This window comes from Salvelinus fontinalis, chromosome 2 (genome assembly GCF_029448725.1).
Source record: "Salvelinus fontinalis isolate EN_2023a chromosome 2, ASM2944872v1, whole genome shotgun sequence".
Taxonomy (NCBI): Eukaryota; Metazoa; Chordata; class Actinopteri; order Salmoniformes; family Salmonidae; genus Salvelinus; species Salvelinus fontinalis.
This window is the reverse complement of record NC_074666.1, coordinates 95,410,353-95,431,153: the sequence shown is the minus strand read 5'-3', so window position 1 is coordinate 95,431,153 and position 20,801 is coordinate 95,410,353. Positions and strand designations below refer to the sequence as shown.

At 51.9% G+C, this 20,801-nt stretch overlaps 1 protein-coding gene across 2 annotated transcripts in view; it reads right to left on the bottom strand.

Moving 5' to 3' along the window:
- The window catches only part of LOC129832425 (E3 ubiquitin-protein ligase ZNF598-like), a 44,143-nt gene that overhangs the window by 8,163 nt on the left and 15,179 nt on the right, over positions 1-20,801 (bottom strand). For both annotated transcript variants that reach the window (XM_055896490.1, XM_055896481.1), the window contains exons 7-8: positions 19,608-20,195; positions 15,582-16,540 (exon numbers count right to left, since the gene is read on the bottom strand). In XM_055896490.1, the coding sequence (XP_055752465.1) occupies positions 15,582-16,540; positions 19,608-20,195 (1,547 nt within the window). The remainder of the gene's footprint in view (positions 1-15,581; positions 16,541-19,607; positions 20,196-20,801) is intronic.

Genomic DNA, 20,801 nt, shown 5'->3' with positions numbered 1-20,801 from the left:
AGACCAACACATCCTCAAGCTGATGGGACGTTACGCCCTCATAGACCAACACATCCTCAAGCTGATGGGACGTTACGCCCTCATAGACCAACACATCCTCAAGCTGATGGGACGTTACGCCCTCATAGACCAACACATCCTCAAGCTGATGGGACGTTACGCCTTCATAGACCAATACATCCTCAAGCTGATGGGACGTTACGCCCTCATAGACCAACACATCCTCAAGCTGATGGGACGTTACGCCCTCATAGACCAATACGTCCTCAAGCTGATGGGACGTTACGCCCTCATAGACCAATACATCCTCAAGCTGATGGGACGTTACGCCCTCATAGACCAATACGTCCTCAAGCTGCCGGGGGACGTTACGCCCTCATAGACCAATACATCCTCAAGCTGATGGGACGTTACGCCCTCATAGACCAATACATCCTCAAGCTGATGGGACGTTACGCCCTCATAGACCAATACATCCTCAAGCTGATGGGACGTTACGCCCTCATAGACCAATACATCCTCAAGCTGATGGGACGTTACGCCCTCATAGACCAATACATCCTCAAGCTGATGGGACGTTACGCCCTCATAGACCAATACATCCTCAAGCTGATGGGACGTTACGCCCTCATAGACCAATACATCCTCAAGCTGATGGGACGTTACGCCCTCATAGACCAATACATCCTCAAGCTGATGGGACGTTACGCCCTCATAGACCAATACATCCTCAAGCTGATGGGACGTTACGCCCTCATAGACCACTACATCGTCAAGCTGCCGGGACGTTACGCCCTCATAGACCAACACATCCTCAAGCTGCCGGGACGTTACGCCCTCATAGACCAACACATCCTCAAGCTGATGGGACGTTACGCCCTCATAGACCACTACATCGTCAAGCTGCCGGGACGTTACGCCCTCATAGACCACTACATCCTCAAGCTGATGGGACGTTACGCCCTCATAGACCAATACATCCTCAAGCTGATGGGACGTTACGCCCTCATAGACCAATACATCCTCAAGCTGCCGGGACGTTACGCCCTCAAAGACCAATACATCCTCAAGCTGATGGGACGTTACGCCCTCATAGACTAATACATCCTCAAGCTGATGGGACGTTACGCCCTCATAGACCAATACATCCTCAAGCTGATGGGACGTTACGCCCTCATAGACCAATACATCCTCAAGCTGCCGGGACGTTACGCCCTCATTGCCCAACACATCCTCAAGCTGCCGGGACGTTACGCCCTCATAGACCAATACATCCTCAAGCTGATGGGACGTTACGCCCTCATAGACCAACACGTCCTCAAGCTGATGGGACGTTACGCCCTCATAGACCAATACGTCCTCAAGCTGATGGGACGTTACGCCCTCATAGACCAATACGTCCTCAAGCTGATGGGACGTTACGCCCTCATAGACCAATACGTCCTCAAGCTGCCGGGGGACGTTACGCCCTCATAGACCAACACGTCCTCAAGCTGATGGGACGTTACGCCCTCATAGACCAATACATCCTCAAGCTGATGGGACGTTACGCCCTCATAGACCAATACATCCTCAAGCTGATGGGACGTTACGCCCTCATAGACCAATACATCCTCAAGCTGATGGGACGTTACGCCCTCATAGACCAATACATCCTCAAGCTGATGGGACGTTACGCCCTCATAGACCAATACATCCTCAAGCTGATGGGACGTTACGCCCTCATAGACCAATACATCCTCAAGCTGATGGGACGTTACGCCCTCATAGACCAATACATCCTCAAGCTGATGGGACGTTACGCCCTCATAGACCAATACATCCTCAAGCTGATGGGACGTTACGCCCTCATAGACCAATACATCCTCAAGCTGATGGGACGTTACGCCCTCATAGACCAATACATCCTCAAGCTGATGGGACGTTACGCCCTCATAGACCAACACATCCTCAAGCTGCCGGGACGTTACGCCCTCATAGACCAACACATCGTCAAGCTGATGGGACGTTACGCCCTCATAGACCACTACATCGTCAAGCTGCCGGGACGTTACGCCCTCATAGACCAACACATCCTCAAGCTGCCGGGACGTTACGCCCTCATAGACCACTACATCCTCAAGCTGATGGGACGTTACGCCCTCATAGACCAATACATCCTCAAGCTGATGGGACGTTACGCCCTCATAGACCAATACATCCTCAAGCTGATGGGACGTTACGCCCTCATAGACCAATACATCCTCAAGCTGATGGGACGTTACGCCCTCATAGACCAACACATCCTCAAGCTGATGGGACGTTACGCCCTCATAGACCAACACATCCTCAAGCTGATGGGACGTTACGCCCTCATAGACCAATACATCCTCAAGCTGCCGGGACGTTACGCCCTCATAGACCACTACATCCTCAAGCTGCCGGGACGTTACGCCCTCATAGACCAATACATCCTCAAGCTGAAGGGACGTTACGCCCTCATAGACCAATACATCCTCAAGCTGATGGGACGTTACGCCCTCATAGACCAACACATCCTCAAGCTGATGGGACGTTACGCCCTCATAGACCAATACATCCTCAAGCTGATGGGACGTTACGCCCTCATAGACCACTACATCCTCAAGCTGATGGGACGTTACGCCCTCATAGACCAATACATCCTCAAGCTGATGGGACGTTACGCCCTCATAGACCACTACATCCTCAAGCTGATGGGACGTTACGCCCTCATAGACCAATACATCCTCAAGCTGATGGGACGTTACGCCCTCATAGACCACTACATCCTCAAGCTGATGGGACGTTACGCCCTCATAGACCAACACATCCTCAAGCTGATGGGACGTTACGCCCTCATAGACCAATACATCCTCAAGCTGATGGGACGTTACGCCCTCATAGACCAATACGTCCTCAAGCTGCCGGGGGACGTTACGCCCTCATAGACCAATACATCCTCAAGCTGATGGGACGTTACGCCCTCATAGACCAATACATCCTCAAGCTGATGGGACGTTACGCCCTCATAGACCAATACATCCTCAAGCTGATGGGACGTTACGCCCTCATAGACCAATACATCCTCAAGCTGATGGGACGTTACGCCCTCATAGACCAACACATCCTCAAGCTGATGGGACGTTACGCCCTCATAGACCAATACGTCCTCAAGCTGATGGGACGTTACGCCCTCATAGACCAATACATCCTCAAGCTGATGGGACGTTACGCCCTCATAGACCAATACGTCCTCAAGCTGCCGGGGGACGTTACGCCCTCATAGACCAACACATCCTCAAGCTGATGGGACGTTACGCCCTCATAGACCAATACATCCTCAAGCTGATGGGACGTTACGCCCTCATAGACCAATACATCCTCAAGCTGATGGGACGTTACGCCCTCATAGACCAATACATCCTCAAGCTGATGGGACGTTACGCCCTCATAGACCAATACATCCTCAAGCTGATGGGACGTTACGCCCTCATAGACCAATACATCCTCAAGCTGATGGGACGTTACGCCCTCATAGACCAATACATCCTCAAGCTGATGGGACGTTACGCCCTCATAGACCACTACATCGTCAAGCTGCCGGGACGTTACTCCCTCATAGACCAACACATCCTCAAGCTGCCGGGACGTTACGCCCTCATAGACCAACACATCCTCAAGCTGATGGGACGTTACGCCCTCATAGACCACTACATCGTCAAGCTGCCGGGACGTTACGCCCTCATAGACCAACACATCCTCAAGCTGCCGGGACGTTACGCCCTCATAGACCAATACATCCTCAAGCTGATGGGACGTTACGCCCTCATAGACCAATACATCCTCAAGCTGATGGGACGTTACGCCCTCATAGACCAATACATCCTCAAGCTGATGGGACGTTACGCCCTCATAGACCACTACATCGTCAAGCTGATGGGACGTTACGCCCTCATAGACCACTACATCGTCAAGCTGCCGGGACGTTACGCCCTCATAGACCAACACATCCTCAAGCTGATGGGACGTTACGCCCTCATAGACCAATACGTCCTCAAGCTGATGGGACGTTACGCCCTCATAGACCAATACATCCTCAAGCTGATGGGACGTTACGCCCTCATAGACCAATACGTCCTCAAGCTGCCGGGGGACGTTACGCCCTCATAGACCAACACATCCTCAAGCTGATGGGACGTTACGCCCTCATAGACCAATACATCCTCAAGCTGATGGGACGTTACGCCCTCATAGACCACTACATCCTCAAGCTGATGGGACGTTACGCCCTCATAGACCAATACATCCTCAAGCTGATGGGACGTTACGCCCTCATAGACCACTACATCCTCAAGCTGATGGGACGTTACGCCCTCATAGACCAACACATCCTCAAGCTGATGGGACGTTACGCCCTCATAGACCAATACATCCTCAAGCTGATGGGACGTTACGCCCTCATAGACCAATACATCCTCAAGCTGCCGGGACGTTACGCCCTCATAGACCAATACATCCTCAAGCTGATGGGACGTTACGCCCTCATAGACCAATACATCCTCAAGCTGATGGGACGTTACGCCCTCATAGCCCAACACATCCTCAAGCTGCCGGGACGTTACGCCCTCATAGACCAATACATCCTCAAGCTGATGGGACGTTACGCCCTCATAGACCAACACATCCTCAAGCTGATGGGACGTTACGCCCTCATAGACCAATACGTCCTCAAGCTGATGGGACGTTACGCCCTCATAGACCAATACATCCTCAAGCTGATGGGACGTTACGCCCTCATAGACCAATACGTCCTCAAGCTGCCGGGGGACGTTACGCCCTCATAGACCAACACATCCTCAAGCTGATGGGACGTTACGCCCTCATAGACCAATACATCCTCAAGCTGATGGGACGTTACGCCCTCATAGACCAATACATCCTCAAGCTGATGGGACGTTACGCCCTCATAGACCAATACATCCTCAAGCTGATGGGACGTTACGCCCTCATAGACCAATACATCCTCAAGCTGATGGGACGTTACGCCCTCATAGACCAATACATCCTCAAGCTGATGGGACGTTACGCCCTCATAGACCAATACATCCTCAAGCTGATGGGACGTTACGCCCTCATAGACCACTACATCGTCAAGCTGCCGGGACGCTACTCCCTCATAGACCAACACATCCTCAAGCTGCCGGGACGTTACGCCCTCATAGACCAACACATCCTCAAGCTGATGGGACGTTACGCCCTCATAGACCACTACATCGTCAAGCTGCCGGGACGTTACGCCCTCATAGTCCAACACATCCTCAAGCTGCCGGGACGTTACGCCCTCATAGACCACTACATCCTCAAGCTGATGGGACGTTACGCCCTCATAGACCAATACATCCTCAAGCTGATGGGACGTTACGCCCTCATAGACCAATACATCCTCAAGCTGCCGGGACGTTACGCCCTCAAAGACCAATACATCCTCAAGCTGATGGGACGTTACGCCCTCATAGACTAATACATCCTCAAGCTGATGGGACGTTACGCCCTCATAGACCAATACATCCTCAAGCTGATGGGACGTTACGCCCTCATAGACCAACACATCCTCAAGCTGATGGGACGTTACGCCCTCATAGACCAACACATCCTCAAGCTGATGGGACGTTACGCCCTCATAGACCAATACATCCTCAAGCTGCCGGGACGTTACGCCCTCATAGACCACTACATCCTCAAGCTGCCGGGAAGTTACGCCCTCATAGACCAATACATCCTCAAGCTGATGGGACGTTAAGCCCTCATAGACCAATACATCCTCAAGCTGATGGGGCGTTACGCCCTCATAGACCAATACATCCTCAAGCTGATGGGACGTTACGCCCTCATAGACCAATACATCCTCAAGCTGCCGGGACGTTACGCCCTCATAGACCAACACATCCTCAAGCTGATGGGACGTTACGCCCTCATAGACCAATACATCCTCAAGCTGATGGGACGTTACGCCCTCATAGACCAATACATCCTCAAGCTGATGGGACGTTACGCCCTCATAGACCAATACATCCTCAAGCTGATGGGACGTTACGCCCTCATAGACCACTACATCGTCAAGCTGCCGGGACGTTACGCCCTCATAGACCAACACATCCTCAAGCTGCCGGGACGTTACGCCCTCATAGACCAATACATCCTCAAGCTGATGGGACGTTACGCCCTCATAGACCACTACATCGTCAAGCTGCCGGGACGTTACGCCCTCATAGACCAACACATCCTCAAGCTGCCGGGACGTTACGCCCTCATAGACCACTACATCCTCAAGCTGATGGGACGTTACGCCCTCATAGACCAATACATCTTCAAGCTGATGGGACGTTACGCCCTCATAGACCAATACATCCTCAAGCTGATGGGACGTTACGCCCTCATAGACCAATACATCCTCAAGCTGATGGGACGTTACGCCCTCATAGACCAACACATCCTCAAGCTGCCGGGACGTTACGCCCTCATAGACCAATACATCCTCAAGCTGATGGGACGTTACGCCCTCATAGACCAATACATCCTCAAGCTGATGGGACGTTACGCCCTCATAGACCAATACATCCTCAAGCTGATGGGACGTTACGCCCTCATAGACCAATACATCCTCAAGCTGATGGGACGTTACGCCCTCATAGACCAATACATCCTCAAGCTGATGGGACGTTACGCCCTCATAGACCACTACATCCTCAAGCTGATGGGACGTTACGCCCTCATAGACCACTACATCGTCAAGCTGCCGGGACGTTACGCCCTCATAGACCAACACATCCTCAAGCTGCCGGGACGTTACGCCCTCATAGACCAACACATCCTCAAGCTGATGGGACGTTACGCCCTCATAGACCACTACATCGTCAAGCTGCCGGGACGTTACGCCCTCATAGACCAACACATCCTCAAGCTGATGGGACGTTACGCCCTCATAGACCAATACATCCTCAAGCTGATGGGACGTTACGCCCTCATAGACCAATACATCCTCAAGCTGCCGGGACGTTACGCCCTCAAAGACCAATACATCCTCAAGCTGATGGGACGTTACGCCCTCATAGACTAATACATCCTCAAGCTGATGGGACGTTACGCCCTCATAGACCAATACATCCTCAAGCTGATGGGACGTTACGCCCTCATAGACCAACACATCCTCAAGCTGATGGGACGTTACACCCTCATAGACCAACACATCCTCAAGCTGATGGGACGTTACGCCCTCATAGACCAATACATCCTCAAGCTGATGGGACGTTACGCCCTCATAGACCAATACATCCTCAAGCTGATGGGACGTTACGCCCTCATAGACCACTACATCCTCAAGCTGATGGGACGTTACGCCCTCATAGACCAACACATCCTCAAGCTGATGGGACGTTACGCCCTCATAGACCACTACATCCTCAAGCTGATGGGACGTTACGCCCTCATAGACCACTACATCCTCAAGCTGATGGGACGTTACGCCCTCATAGACCAATACATCCTCAAGCTGATGGGGCGTTACGCCCTCATAGACCACTACATCCTCAAGCTGATGGGACGTTACGCCCTCATAGACCAACACATCCTCAAGCTGATGGGACGTTACGCCCTCATAGACCAATACATCCTCAAGCTGATGGGGCGTTACGCCCTCATAGACCAATACATCCTCAAGCTGATGGGACGTTACTGTCAAGTGTGTTGTTACTCACTGCTGGGACGTGACCCTCCCAGGGGTAATACTGCACAAAACCCCCCCCCAGGGGTAATACTGCACAAAACCCCCCCCAGGGGTAATACTGCACAAAACCCCCCCCAGGGGTAAACTGCACAAAACCCCCCCCTAACCCTCCCAGGGGTAATACTGCACAAAACCCCTCCTAACCCTCCCAGGGGTAATACTGCACAAAACCCCTCCCAGGGGTAACACTGCACAAACCCCCCCCAGGGGTAATACTGCACAACCCCCCCCCCCTAACCCTCCCAGGGGTAATACTGCACAAAACCCCTCCTACCCCCCCCAGGGGTAATACTGCACAAAACCCCTCCTACCCCTCCCAGGGGTAATACTGCACAAAACCCCTCCTAACCCTCCCAGGGGTAATACTGTACAAAACCCCTCCTAACCCTCCCAGGGGTAATACTGCACAAAACCCCTACTAACCCTCCCAGGGGTAATACTGTACAAAACCCCTCCCAGGGGTAATACTGCACAAAACCCCTCCTACCCCCCCCAGGGGTAATACTGCACAAAACCCCTCCTACCCCTCCCAGGGGTAATACTGCACAAAACCCCTCCTAACCCTCCCAGGGGTAATACTGTACAAAACCCCTCCTAACCCTCCCAGGGGTAATACTGCACAAAACCCCTCCTAACCCTCCCAGGGGTAATACTGCACAAAACCCCTACTAACCCTCCCAGGGGTAATACTGTACAAAACCCCTCCCAGGGGTAATACTGCACAAAACCCCTCCTAACCCTCCCAGGGGTAATACTGCACAAAACCCCTCCTAACCCTCCCAGGGGTAATACTGTACAAAACCCCTCCTAACCCTCCCAGGGGTAATACTGCACAAAACCCCTCCTAACCCTCCCAGGGGTAATACTGTACAAAACCACTCCTAACCCTCCCAGGGGTAATACTGCACAAAACCCCTCCTAACCCTCCCAGGGGTAATACTGCACAAAACCCCTACTAACCCTCCCAGGGGTAATACTGTACAAAACCCCTCCCAGGGGTAATACTGCACAAAACCCCTCCTAACCCTCCCAGGGGTAATACTGCACAAAACCCCTCCTAACCCTCCCAGGGGTAATACTACACAAAACCCCTCCTAACCCTCCCAGGGGTAATACTACACAAAACCCCTACTAACCCTCCCAGGGGTAATACTGTACAAAACCCCTCCCAGGGGTAATACTGCACAAAACCCCTCCTAACCCTCCCAGGGGTAATACTGCACAAAACCCCTCCTAACCCTCCCAGGGGTAATACTGCACAAAACCCCTCCTAACCCTCCCAGGGGTAATACTGTACAAAACCACTCCTAACCCTCCCAGGGGTAATACTGCACAAAACCACTCCTAACCCTCCCAGGGGTAATACTGCACAAAACCACTCCTAACCCTCCCAGGTGTAATACTGCACAAAACCCCTCCTAACCCTCCCAGGGGTAATACTGCACAAAACCCCTACTAACCCTCCCAGGGGTAATACTGTACAAAACCCCTCCCAGGGGTAATACTGCACAAAACCCATCCTAACCCTCCCAGGGGTAATACTGCACAAAACCCCTCCTAACCCTCCCAGGGGTAATACTGCACAAAACCCCTCCCAGGGGTAATACTGCACAAAACCCATCCTAACCCTCCCAGGGGTAATACTGCACAAAACCCCTCCTAACCCTCCCAGGGGTAATACTGCACAAAACCCCTCCCAGGGGTAATACTGCACAAAACCCCTCCTAACCCTCCCAGGGGTAATACTGCACAAAACCCCTACTAACCCTCCCAGGGGTAATACTGTACAAAACCCCTCCCAGGGGTAATACTGCACAAAACCCCTCCTAACCCTCCCAGGGGTAATACTGCACAAAACCCCTCCTAACCCTCCCAGGGGTAATACTGCACAAAACCCCTCCTAACCCTCCCAGGGGTAATACTGTACAAAACCACTCCTAACCCTCCCAGGGGTAATACTGCACAAAACCACTCCTAACCCTCCCAGGGGTAATACTGCACAAAACCACTCCTAACCCTCCCAGGTGTAATACTGCACAAAACCCCTCCTAACCCTCCCAGGGGTAATACTGCACAAAACCCCTACTAACCCTCCCAGGGGTAATACTGTACAAAACCCCTCCCAGGGGTAATACTGCACAAAACCCCTCCTAACCCTCCCAGGGGTAATACTGCACAAAACCCCTTCTAACCCTCCCAGGGGTAATACTGCACAAAACCCCTCCCAGGGGTAATACTGCACAAAACCACTCCTAACCCTCCCAGGGGTAATACTGCACAAAACCCCTCCTAACCCTCCCAGGGGTAATACTGCACAAAACCCCTACTAACCCTCCCAGGGGTAATACTGTACAAAACCCCTCCCAGGGGTAATACTGTACAAAACCCCTCCCAGGGGTAATACTGTACAAAACCCCTCCCAGGGGTAATACTGTACAATACCACTCCTAACCCTCCCAGGGGTAATACTGCACAAAACCACTCCTAACCCTCCCAGGGGTAAAACTGCACAAAACCCCTCCTAACCCTCCCAGGGGTAATACTGCACAAAACCCCTACTAACCCTCCCAGGGGTAATACTGTACAAAACCCCTCCCAGGGGTAATACTGCACAAAACCCCTCCTAACCCTCCCAGGGGTAATACTGCACAAAACCCCTCCTAACCCTCCCAGGGGTAATACTGCACAAAACCCCTCCCAGGGGTAATACTGCACAAAACCCCTCCTAACCCTCCCAGGGGTAATACTGCACAAAACCCCTCCCAGGGGTAATACTGCACAAAACCCCTCCCAGGGGTAATACTGCACAAAACCCCTCCCAGGGGTAATACTGCACAAAACCCCTCCCAGGGGTAATACTGCACAAAACCCCTCCCAGGGGTAATACTGCACAAAACCCCTCCCAGGGGTAATACTGCACAAAACCCCTCCTAACCCTCCCAGGGGTAATACTGCACAAAACCCCTCCTAACCCTCCCAGGGGTAATACTACACAAAACCCCTCCTAACCCTCCCAGGGGTAATACTGCACAAAACCCCTCCTAACCCTCCCAGGGGTAATACTGCACAAAACCCCTCCTAACCCTCCCAGGGGTAATACTGCACAAAACCCCTCCTAACCCTCCCAGGGGTAATACTGCACAAAACCCCTCCTAACCCTCCCAGGGGTAATACTACACAAAACCCCTCCTAACCCTCCCAGGGGTAATACTGCACAAAACCCCTCCTAACCCTCCCAGGGGTAATACTGCACAAAACCCCTCCCAGGGGTAATACTGCACAAAACCCCTCCCAGGGGTAATACTGCACAAAACCCCTCCTAACCCTCCCAGGGGTAATACTGCACAAAACCCCTCCTAACCCTCCCAGGGGTAATACTACACAAAACCCCTCCTAACCCTCCCAGGGGTAATACTACACAAAACCCCTCCTAACCCTCCCAGGGGTAATACTGCACAAAACCCCTCCTAACCCTCCCAGGGGTAATACTACACAAAACCCCTCCTAACCCTCCCAGGGGTAATACTACACAAAACCCCTCCTAACCCTCCCAGGGGTAATACTACACAAAACCCCTCCTAACCCTCCCAGGGGTAATACTGCACAAAACCCCTCCTAACCCTCCCAGGGGTAATACTACACAAAACCCCTCCTAACCCTCCCAGGGGTAATACTACACAAAACCCCTCCTAACCCTCCCAGGGGTAATACTACACAAAACCCCTCCTAACCCTCCCAGGGGTAATACTGCACAAAACCCCTCCTAACCCTCCCAGGGGTAATACTACACAAAACCCCTACTAACCCTCCCAGGGGTAATACTGCACAAAACCCCTCCCAGGGGTAATACTGCACAAAACCCCTCCTAACCCTCCCAGGGGTAATACTACACAAAACCCCTCCTAACCCTCCCAGGGGTAATACTGCACAAAACCCCTCCTAACCCTCCCAGGGGTAATACTACACAAAACCCCTCCTAACCCTCCCAGGGGTAATACTACACAAAACCCCTCCTAACCCTCCCAGGGGTAATACTGCACAAAACCCCTCCTAACCCTCCCAGGGGTAATACTACACAAAACCCCTCCTAACCCTCCCAGGGGTAATACTACACAAAACCCCTCCTAACCCTCCCAGGGGTAATACTACACAAAACCCCTCCTAACCCTCCCAGGGGTAATACTGCACAAAACCCCTCCTAACCCTCCCAGGGGTAATACTGCACAAAACCCCTCCTAACCCTCCCAGGGGTAATACTACACAAAACCCCTCCTAACCCTCCCAGGGGTAATACTACACAAAACCCCTCCTAACCCTCCCAGGGGTAATACTACACAAAACCCCTCCTAACCCTCCCAGGGGTAATACTGCACAAAACCCCTACTAACCCTCCCAGGGGTAATACTGTACAAAACCCCTCCCAGGGGTAATACTGCACAAAACCCCTCCTAACCCTCCCAGGGGTAATACTGTACAAAACCCCTCCCAGGGGTAATACTGCACAAAACCCCTCCTAACCCTCCCAGGGGTAATACTGCACAAAACCCCTCCCAGGGGTAATACTGCACAAAACCACTCCTAACCCTCCCAGGGGTAATACTGCACAAAACCACTCCTAACCCTCCCAGGTGTAATACTGCACAAAACCCCTCCTAACCCTCCCAGGGGTAATACTGCACAAAACCCCTACTAACCCTCCCAGGGGTAATACTGTACAAAACCCCTCCCAGGGGTAATACTGCACAAAACCCATCCTAACCCTCCCAGGGGTAATACTGCACAAAACCCCTCCTAACCCTCCCAGGGGTAATACTGCACAAAACCCCTCCCAGGGGTAATACTGCACAAAACCCATCCTAACCCTCCCAGGGGTAATACTGCACAAAACCCCTCCTAACCCTCCCAGGGGTAATACTGCACAAAACCCCTCCCAGGGGTAATACTGCACAAAACCCCTCCTAACCCTCCCAGGGGTAATACTGCACAAAACCCCTACTAACCCTCCCAGGGGTAATACTGTACAAAACCCCTCCCAGGGGTAATACTGCACAAAACCCCTCCTAACCCTCCCAGGGGTAATACTGCACAAAACCCCTCCTAACCCTCCCAGGGGTAATACTGCACAAAACCCCTCCTAACCCTCCCAGGGGTAATACTGTACAAAACCACTCCTAACCCTCCCAGGGGTAATACTGCACAAAACCACTCCTAACCCTCCCAGGGGTAATACTGCACAAAACCACTCCTAACCCTCCCAGGTGTAATACTGCACAAAACCCCTCCTAACCCTCCCAGGGGTAATACTGCACAAAACCCCTACTAACCCTCCCAGGGGTAATACTGTACAAAACCCCTCCCAGGGGTAATACTGCACAAAACCCCTCCTAACCCTCCCAGGGGTAATACTGCACAAAACCCCTTCTAACCCTCCCAGGGGTAATACTGCACAAAACCCCTCCCAGGGGTAATACTGCACAAAACCACTCCTAACCCTCCCAGGGGTAATACTGCACAAAACCCCTCCTAACCCTCCCAGGGGTAATACTGCACAAAACCCCTACTAACCCTCCCAGGGGTAATACTGTACAAAACCCCTCCCAGGGGTAATACTGTACAAAACCCCTCCCAGGGGTAATACTGTACAAAACCCCTCCCAGGGGTAATACTGTACAATACCACTCCTAACCCTCCCAGGGGTAATACTGCACAAAACCACTCCTAACCCTCCCAGGGGTAAAACTGCACAAAACCCCTCCTAACCCTCCCAGGGGTAATACTGCACAAAACCCCTACTAACCCTCCCAGGGGTAATACTGTACAAAACCCCTCCCAGGGGTAATACTGCACAAAACCCCTCCTAACCCTCCCAGGGGTAATACTGCACAAAACCCCTCCTAACCCTCCCAGGGGTAATACTGCACAAAACCCCTCCCAGGGGTAATACTGCACAAAACCCCTCCCAGGGGTAATACTGCACAAAACCCCTCCCAGGGGTAATACTGCACAAAACCCCTCCCAGGGGTAATACTGCACAAAACCCCTCCCAGGGGTAATACTGCACAAAACCCCTCCCAGGGGTAATACTGCACAAAACCCCTCCTAACCCTCCCAGGGGTAATACTGCACAAAACCCCTCCTAACCCTCCCAGGGGTAATACTACACAAAACCCCTCCTAACCCTCCCAGGGGTAATACTGCACAAAACCCCTCCTAACCCTCCCAGGGGTAATACTGCACAAAACCCCTCCTAACCCTCCCAGGGGTAATACTGCACAAAACCCCTCCTAACCCTCCCAGGGGTAATACTGCACAAAACCCCTCCTAACCCTCCCAGGGGTAATACTACACAAAACCCCTCCTAACCCTCCCAGGGGTAATACTGCACAAAACCCCTCCTAACCCTCCCAGGGGTAATACTGCACAAAACCCCTCCCAGGGGTAATACTGCACAAAACCCCTCCCAGGGGTAATACTGCACAAAACCCCTCCTAACCCTCCCAGGGGTAATACTGCACAAAACCCCTCCTAACCCTCCCAGGGGTAATACTACACAAAACCCCTCCTAACCCTCCCAGGGGTAATACTACACAAAACCCCTCCTAACCCTCCCAGGGGTAATACTGCACAAAACCCCTCCTAACCCTCCCAGGGGTAATACTACACAAAACCCCTCCTAACCCTCCCAGGGGTAATACTACACAAAACCCCTCCTAACCCTCCCAGGGGTAATACTACACAAAACCCCTCCTAACCCTCCCAGGGGTAATACTGCACAAAACCCCTCCTAACCCTCCCAGGGGTAATACTACACAAAACCCCTCCTAACCCTCCCAGGGGTAATACTACACAAAACCCCTCCTAACCCTCCCAGGGGTAATACTACACAAAACCCCTCCTAACCCTCCCAGGGGTAATACTACACAAAACCCCTCCTAACCCTCCCAGGGGTAATACTGCACAAAACCCCTCCTAACCCTCCCAGGGGTAATACTACACAAAACCCCTACTAACCCTCCCAGGGGTAATACTGCACAAAACCCCTCCCAGGGGTAATACTGCACAAAACCCCTCCTAACCCTCCCAGGGGTAATACTACACAAAACCCCTCCTAACCCTCCCAGGGGTAATACTGCACAAAACCCCTCCTAACCCTCCCAGGGGTAATACTACACAAAACCCCTCCTAACCCTCCCAGGGGTAATACTACACAAAACCCCTCCTAACCCTCCCAGGGGTAATACTGCACAAAACCCCTCCTAACCCTCCCAGGGGTAATACTACACAAAACCCCTCCTAACCCTCCCAGGGGTAATACTACACAAAACCCCTCCTAACCCTCCCAGGGGTAATACTACACAAAACCCCTCCTAACCCTCCCAGGGGTAATACTGCACAAAACCCCTCCTAACCCTCCCAGGGGTAATACTGCACAAAACCCCTCCTAACCCTCCCAGGGGTAATACTACACAAAACCCCTCCTAACCCTCCCAGGGGTAATACTACACAAAACCCCTCCTAACCCTCCCAGGGGTAATACTACACAAAACCCCTCCTAACCCTCCCAGGGGTAATACTGCACAAAACCCCTACTAACCCTCCCAGGGGTAATACTGTACAAAACCCCTCCCAGGGGTAATACTGCACAAAACCCCTCCTAACCCTCCCAGGGGTAATACTGCACAAAACCCCTCCCAGGGGTAATACTGCACAAAACCCCTCCTAACCCTCCCAGGGGTAATACTACACAAAACCCCCCATATAAATGTATTGTGTTGAGTAAATATGAATAGTTTTGTACCTGGGGGCGGTTTCCTGGAGATGAGGGCAGGGAACTCCTCTTCTACCTCCAGGGGGGGTTCAGGCTGGGCTTTGGGGAGGGGGGCCACTGTGACTGGTTTATCCAGGTGGCCGTTAGCCAATCCACTTGCTTTGACCGTTGCTTTTACAGCGGTTTTAACTGCTGCCGTCGTCATAGCAACCGGTGGTTTGGAGGCGTGGCTCTCCGGAACGTTCTCCTTCTGTACCTTGGAGACCGTTTCCATGAGGACGGGAACTTGGTTCCCAAATGATGATGATGGAGGGGGCGTGGCCTGTTTCTTCTTCTTGGCTGTCTTGGATGTGGGGCTTGGGGCGGGAATAGGAGTGGGGTTAGAGGTCACGGGGGAGGGCTTAGAGGTTGGTGGGAGGGGCTTAGCTGTCAGTGGGGGAGGCTTGGAGGTTGGTGGGAGGAGCTTAGCTGTTAGTGGGAGGGGCTTAGAGGCAGTAGGGGCAGACTTAGAGGGTCCTTTGACGATGAGAAGAGAGGAGATATCCAACATGGTTGGAACTGCTCGGTGCTCCTGCATCGTCTTGGCAACGCAATTGTCATCATCAGATGGGGGGGAGGCGCGTCGGACGGGGAGCTTCTTCCTCCGAGAGGAAGAGGAGGAGGAGAGGAGCTGGGGGCCGGCGGGGAGAGGGAGAGGAGGGTTGTTAGAGGGAGGTCTAGAGGAAGAGGAGGGAAGGATGACCGTCTTGGAGGAGCTGCTGCTACTGGCTTGGCTCCAGGCTGAGGTGGCTCCGCCCGCTGGTCTGGGAGGGCGGATCTTACAGACCAGGGCGGGGAAGTCTTCTTCTTGGAAGGAGGAGTGCTTCCTGGGTTGGGCGGAGTAGGCGGGGGTCATGGGGGTCGTAACCTTGGCAGCAGATAGACTGGGGAAGTCATCCTCCTTCAGAGGGACCTGGGCCGGAGTCTTCAGGGCTGGTGGGGGCTTTACACTGTAACACACACAATATATATACATCACTACAGAGAGACCTGGGGGGGGACAGGAGGGCTGGGGGGGGGGGCTTTACAGTGTAATATACACATTAATATATATACCTATAATATACATCACTACAGAGAGACCTGGGGGGGGGACAGGAGGGCTGGGGGGGGGGGCTTTACAGTGTAATATACACATTAATATATATACCTATAATATACATCACTACAGAGAGACCTGGGGGGGGACAGGAGGGCTGGGGGGGGGGGGCTTTACAGTGTAATATACACATTAATATATATACCTATAACATACATCACTACAGAGAGACCTGGGGGGGGGGACAGGAGGGCTGGGGGGGGCTTTACAGTGTAATATACACATTAATATATATACCTATAATATACATCACTACAGAGAGACCTGGGGGGGGACAGGAGGGCTGGGGGGGGGGGCTTTACAGTGTAATATACACATTAATATATATACCTATAACATACATCACTACAGAGAGACCTGGGGGGGGGGGGGCAGGAGGGCTGGGGGGGGCTTTACAGTGTAATATACACATTAATATATATACCTATAACATACATCACTACAGAGAGACCTGGGGGGGGGACAGGAGGGCTGGGGGGGGCTTTACAGTGTAATATACACATTAATATATATACCTATAATATACATCACTACAGAGAGACCTGGGGGGGGCAGGAGGGCTGGGGGGGTGGGCTTTACAGTGTAATATACACATTAATATATATACCTATAACATACATCACTACAGAGAGACCTGGGGGGGGGACAGAAGGGCTGGTGGGGGGGCATTACAGTGTAATATACACATTAATATATATACCTATAATATACATCACTACAGAGAGACCTGGGGGGGGACAGGAAGGCTGGGGGGGGGCTTTACAGTGTAATATACACATTAATATATACACCTATAATATACATCACTACAGAGAGACCTTGGGGGGGGGGGGCATTACAGTGTAATATACACATTAATATATATACCTATAATATACATCACTACAGAGAGACCTGGGGGGGGACAGGAAGGCTGGGGGGGGGCTTTACAGTGTAATATACACATTAATATATACACCTATAATATACATCACTACAGAGAGACCTTGGGGGGGGGGGGGGCATTACAGTGTAATATACACATTAATATATACACCTATAATATACATCACTACAGAGAGACCTGGGGGGGGGGGGGGGGGGGGGGGGGGGGAGGGCTGGGGGGGGGGCCTTTACAGTGTAATATACACATTAATATATATACCTATAATATACATCACTACAGAGAGACCTGGGGGGGGGGGGGGGACAGGAGGACTGGGGGGGGGGGGGGGACAGGAGGACTGGGGGGGGGGCTTTACAGTGTAATATACACATTAATATATACACCTATAATATACATCACTACAGAGAGACCTGGGGGGGGGGGGGACAGGAGGGCTGGGGGGGGGCTTTACAGTGTAATATACACATTAATATATATACCTATAACATACATCACTACAGAGAGACCTGGGGGGGGGGGGCTGGGGGGGGGGGCTTTACAGTGTAATATACACATTAATATATATACCTATAACATACATCACTACAGAGAGACCCGGGGGGGGGGGGGCCTTTACAGTGTAATATACACATTAATATATATACCTATAATATACATCACTACAGAGAGACCTGGGGGGGGACAGGAGGGCTGGGGGGGGGGGCTTTACAGTGTAATATACACATTAATATATATACCTATAACATACATCACTACAGAGAGACCTGGGGGGGGACAGGAGGGCTGGGGCTTTACAGTGTAATATACACATTAATATATATACCTATAACACACATCACTACAGAGAGACCTGGGGGGGGACAGGAGGGCTGGGGGGGGGCCTTTACAGTGTAATATACACATTAATATATATACCTATAACATACATCACTACAGAGAGACCCGGGGGGGGGGGGGGGGGCCTTTACAGTGTAATATACACATTAATATATATACCTATAACATACATCACTACAGAGAGACCCGGGGGGGGGGGGGGGGCCTTTACAGTGTAATATACACATTAATATATATACCTATAATATACATCACTACAGAGAGACCTGGGGGGGGTAGGAGGGCTGGGGGGGGGGCTTTACAGTGTAATATACACATTAATATATATACCTATAACATACATCACTACAGAGAGACCTGGGGGGGACGCTTAACACTGTAACACACACAATATATATACCTATAACATACATCACTACAGAGAGACCTGGGGGGGGGGGGGGGGCCTTTACAGTGTAATATACACATTAATATATATACCTATAACATACATCACTACAGAGAGACCCGGGGGGGGGGGGGGGGCTTTACAGTGTAATATACACATTAATATATATACCTATAACATACATCACTACAGAGAGACCTGGGGGGGGACAGGAGGGCTGGGGGGGGGGGGGCTTTACAGTGTAATATACACATTAATATATATACCTATAATATACATCACTACAGAGAGACCTGGGGGGGGGGGACAGGAGGGCTGGGGGGGGCTTTACAGTATAATATACACATTAATATATATACCTATAATATACATCACTACAGAGAGACCTGGGGGGGACAGGAGGGCTGGGGGGGGGGGGGCTTTACAGTGTAATATACACATTAATATATATACCTATAATATACATCACTACAGAGAGACCTGGGGGGGGGGACAGGAGGGCTGGGGGGGGGGGGGGGGGGCTTTACAGTGTAATATACACATTAATATACCTATAACATACATCACTACAGAGAGACCTGGGGGGGGGGGGGGGGGCTGGGGGGGGGGGCTTTACAGTGTAATATACACATTAATATATATACATCACTACAGAGAGACCTGGGGGGGGGGACAGGAGGGCTGGGGGGGGGGGGCCTTTACAGTGTAATATACACATTAATGATAACACGGCTGGTATACACATTCACCTCGGGGTGTGTGTGTGTGTGTGTGTGTGTGTGTGTGTGTGTGTGTGTGTGTGTGTACCTCAGTGTGGGTGCTGCCGCCCCCAGGAGAGCTGGGAAGTCGTCTCCTGTCAGAGGGTTACTCTTCATGGTCCTCAGTGGGGGAGCTTCTGCTGGAGGTTTAATAGGAACGCTCCTGTGTCTCTCCTCAGTCTCCATCCGCTCCGGCCTCTCCATCCTCTCCGGCCTCTCCATCCGCTCCGGCCTCTCCATCCGCTCCGGCCTCTCCATCCGCTCCGGCCTCTCCATCCGCTCCGGCCTCTCCATCCGCTCCGGCCTCTCCATCCGCTCCGGCCTCTCCATCCTCTCCGGCCTCTCCATCCGCTCCGGCCTCTCCATCCGCTCCGGCCTCTCCATCCGCTCCGGCCTCTCCATCCGCTCCGGCCTCTCCATCCGCTCCGGCCTCTCCATCCGCTCCGGCCTCTCCATCCGCTCCGGCCTCTCCATCCGCTCCGGCCTCTCCATCCGCTCCGGCCTCTCCATCCGCTCCTCTTTGCGGTGTTTGGGCGCTCCACTCCTCTCCTGGGTGTCTCCTCCTCTGTCCTCCTGTCTCCTCTGCTGCATCATAGAGGCTCTGACTGCTACTGCCAACTCCCTGTCCTCCTCCTCACTACCAAAAACACAGCATCAGTCATTATAGTCGATCACAGAGTCATAATACCCAGAAAACACTGGTGAAACACGCAAACGGTTCCAATCGTTTATCCACAATTCATTTTATCCACGGTGGATATTAGAATCACTTCAAATAAGGTTGTGTGTAGGCTTAACCTGGCGAGACGTTTTGATAACCGTGTAAATCTCTCTAAGACAAGGTGACTTTTATCAATATAGTAGTCGCCTGTATTTACAACCCAAAGAAATGAAATGCTAGTTAGCTGCTAATGTGGCTATCGTACAGAAACTAGAAAACGCCCGTCTCTAGCTTCACGTCACTCACCAGGGCCGTGATGAAATGGACGACACTGCCGAGGCAAAGGTAAGAATCTCTGGACTAACTAATGTTAGCTAAATGTAGTCATTATTAAATTGGCTAAAGTTGTTTAAATTCTGTAAACTGTCTTGAGCAAGTTTTTAATTTAAAATGCCTGTTACCGAGCTAGCTAGCTAGCTTGCTCATGGTTAGCTAGCTAGCTTGCTCATGGTTAGCTAGCTAGCTTGCTCATGGTTAGCTAGCTAGCTTGCTCATGGTTAGCTAGTTAGCAACATTAGCCTG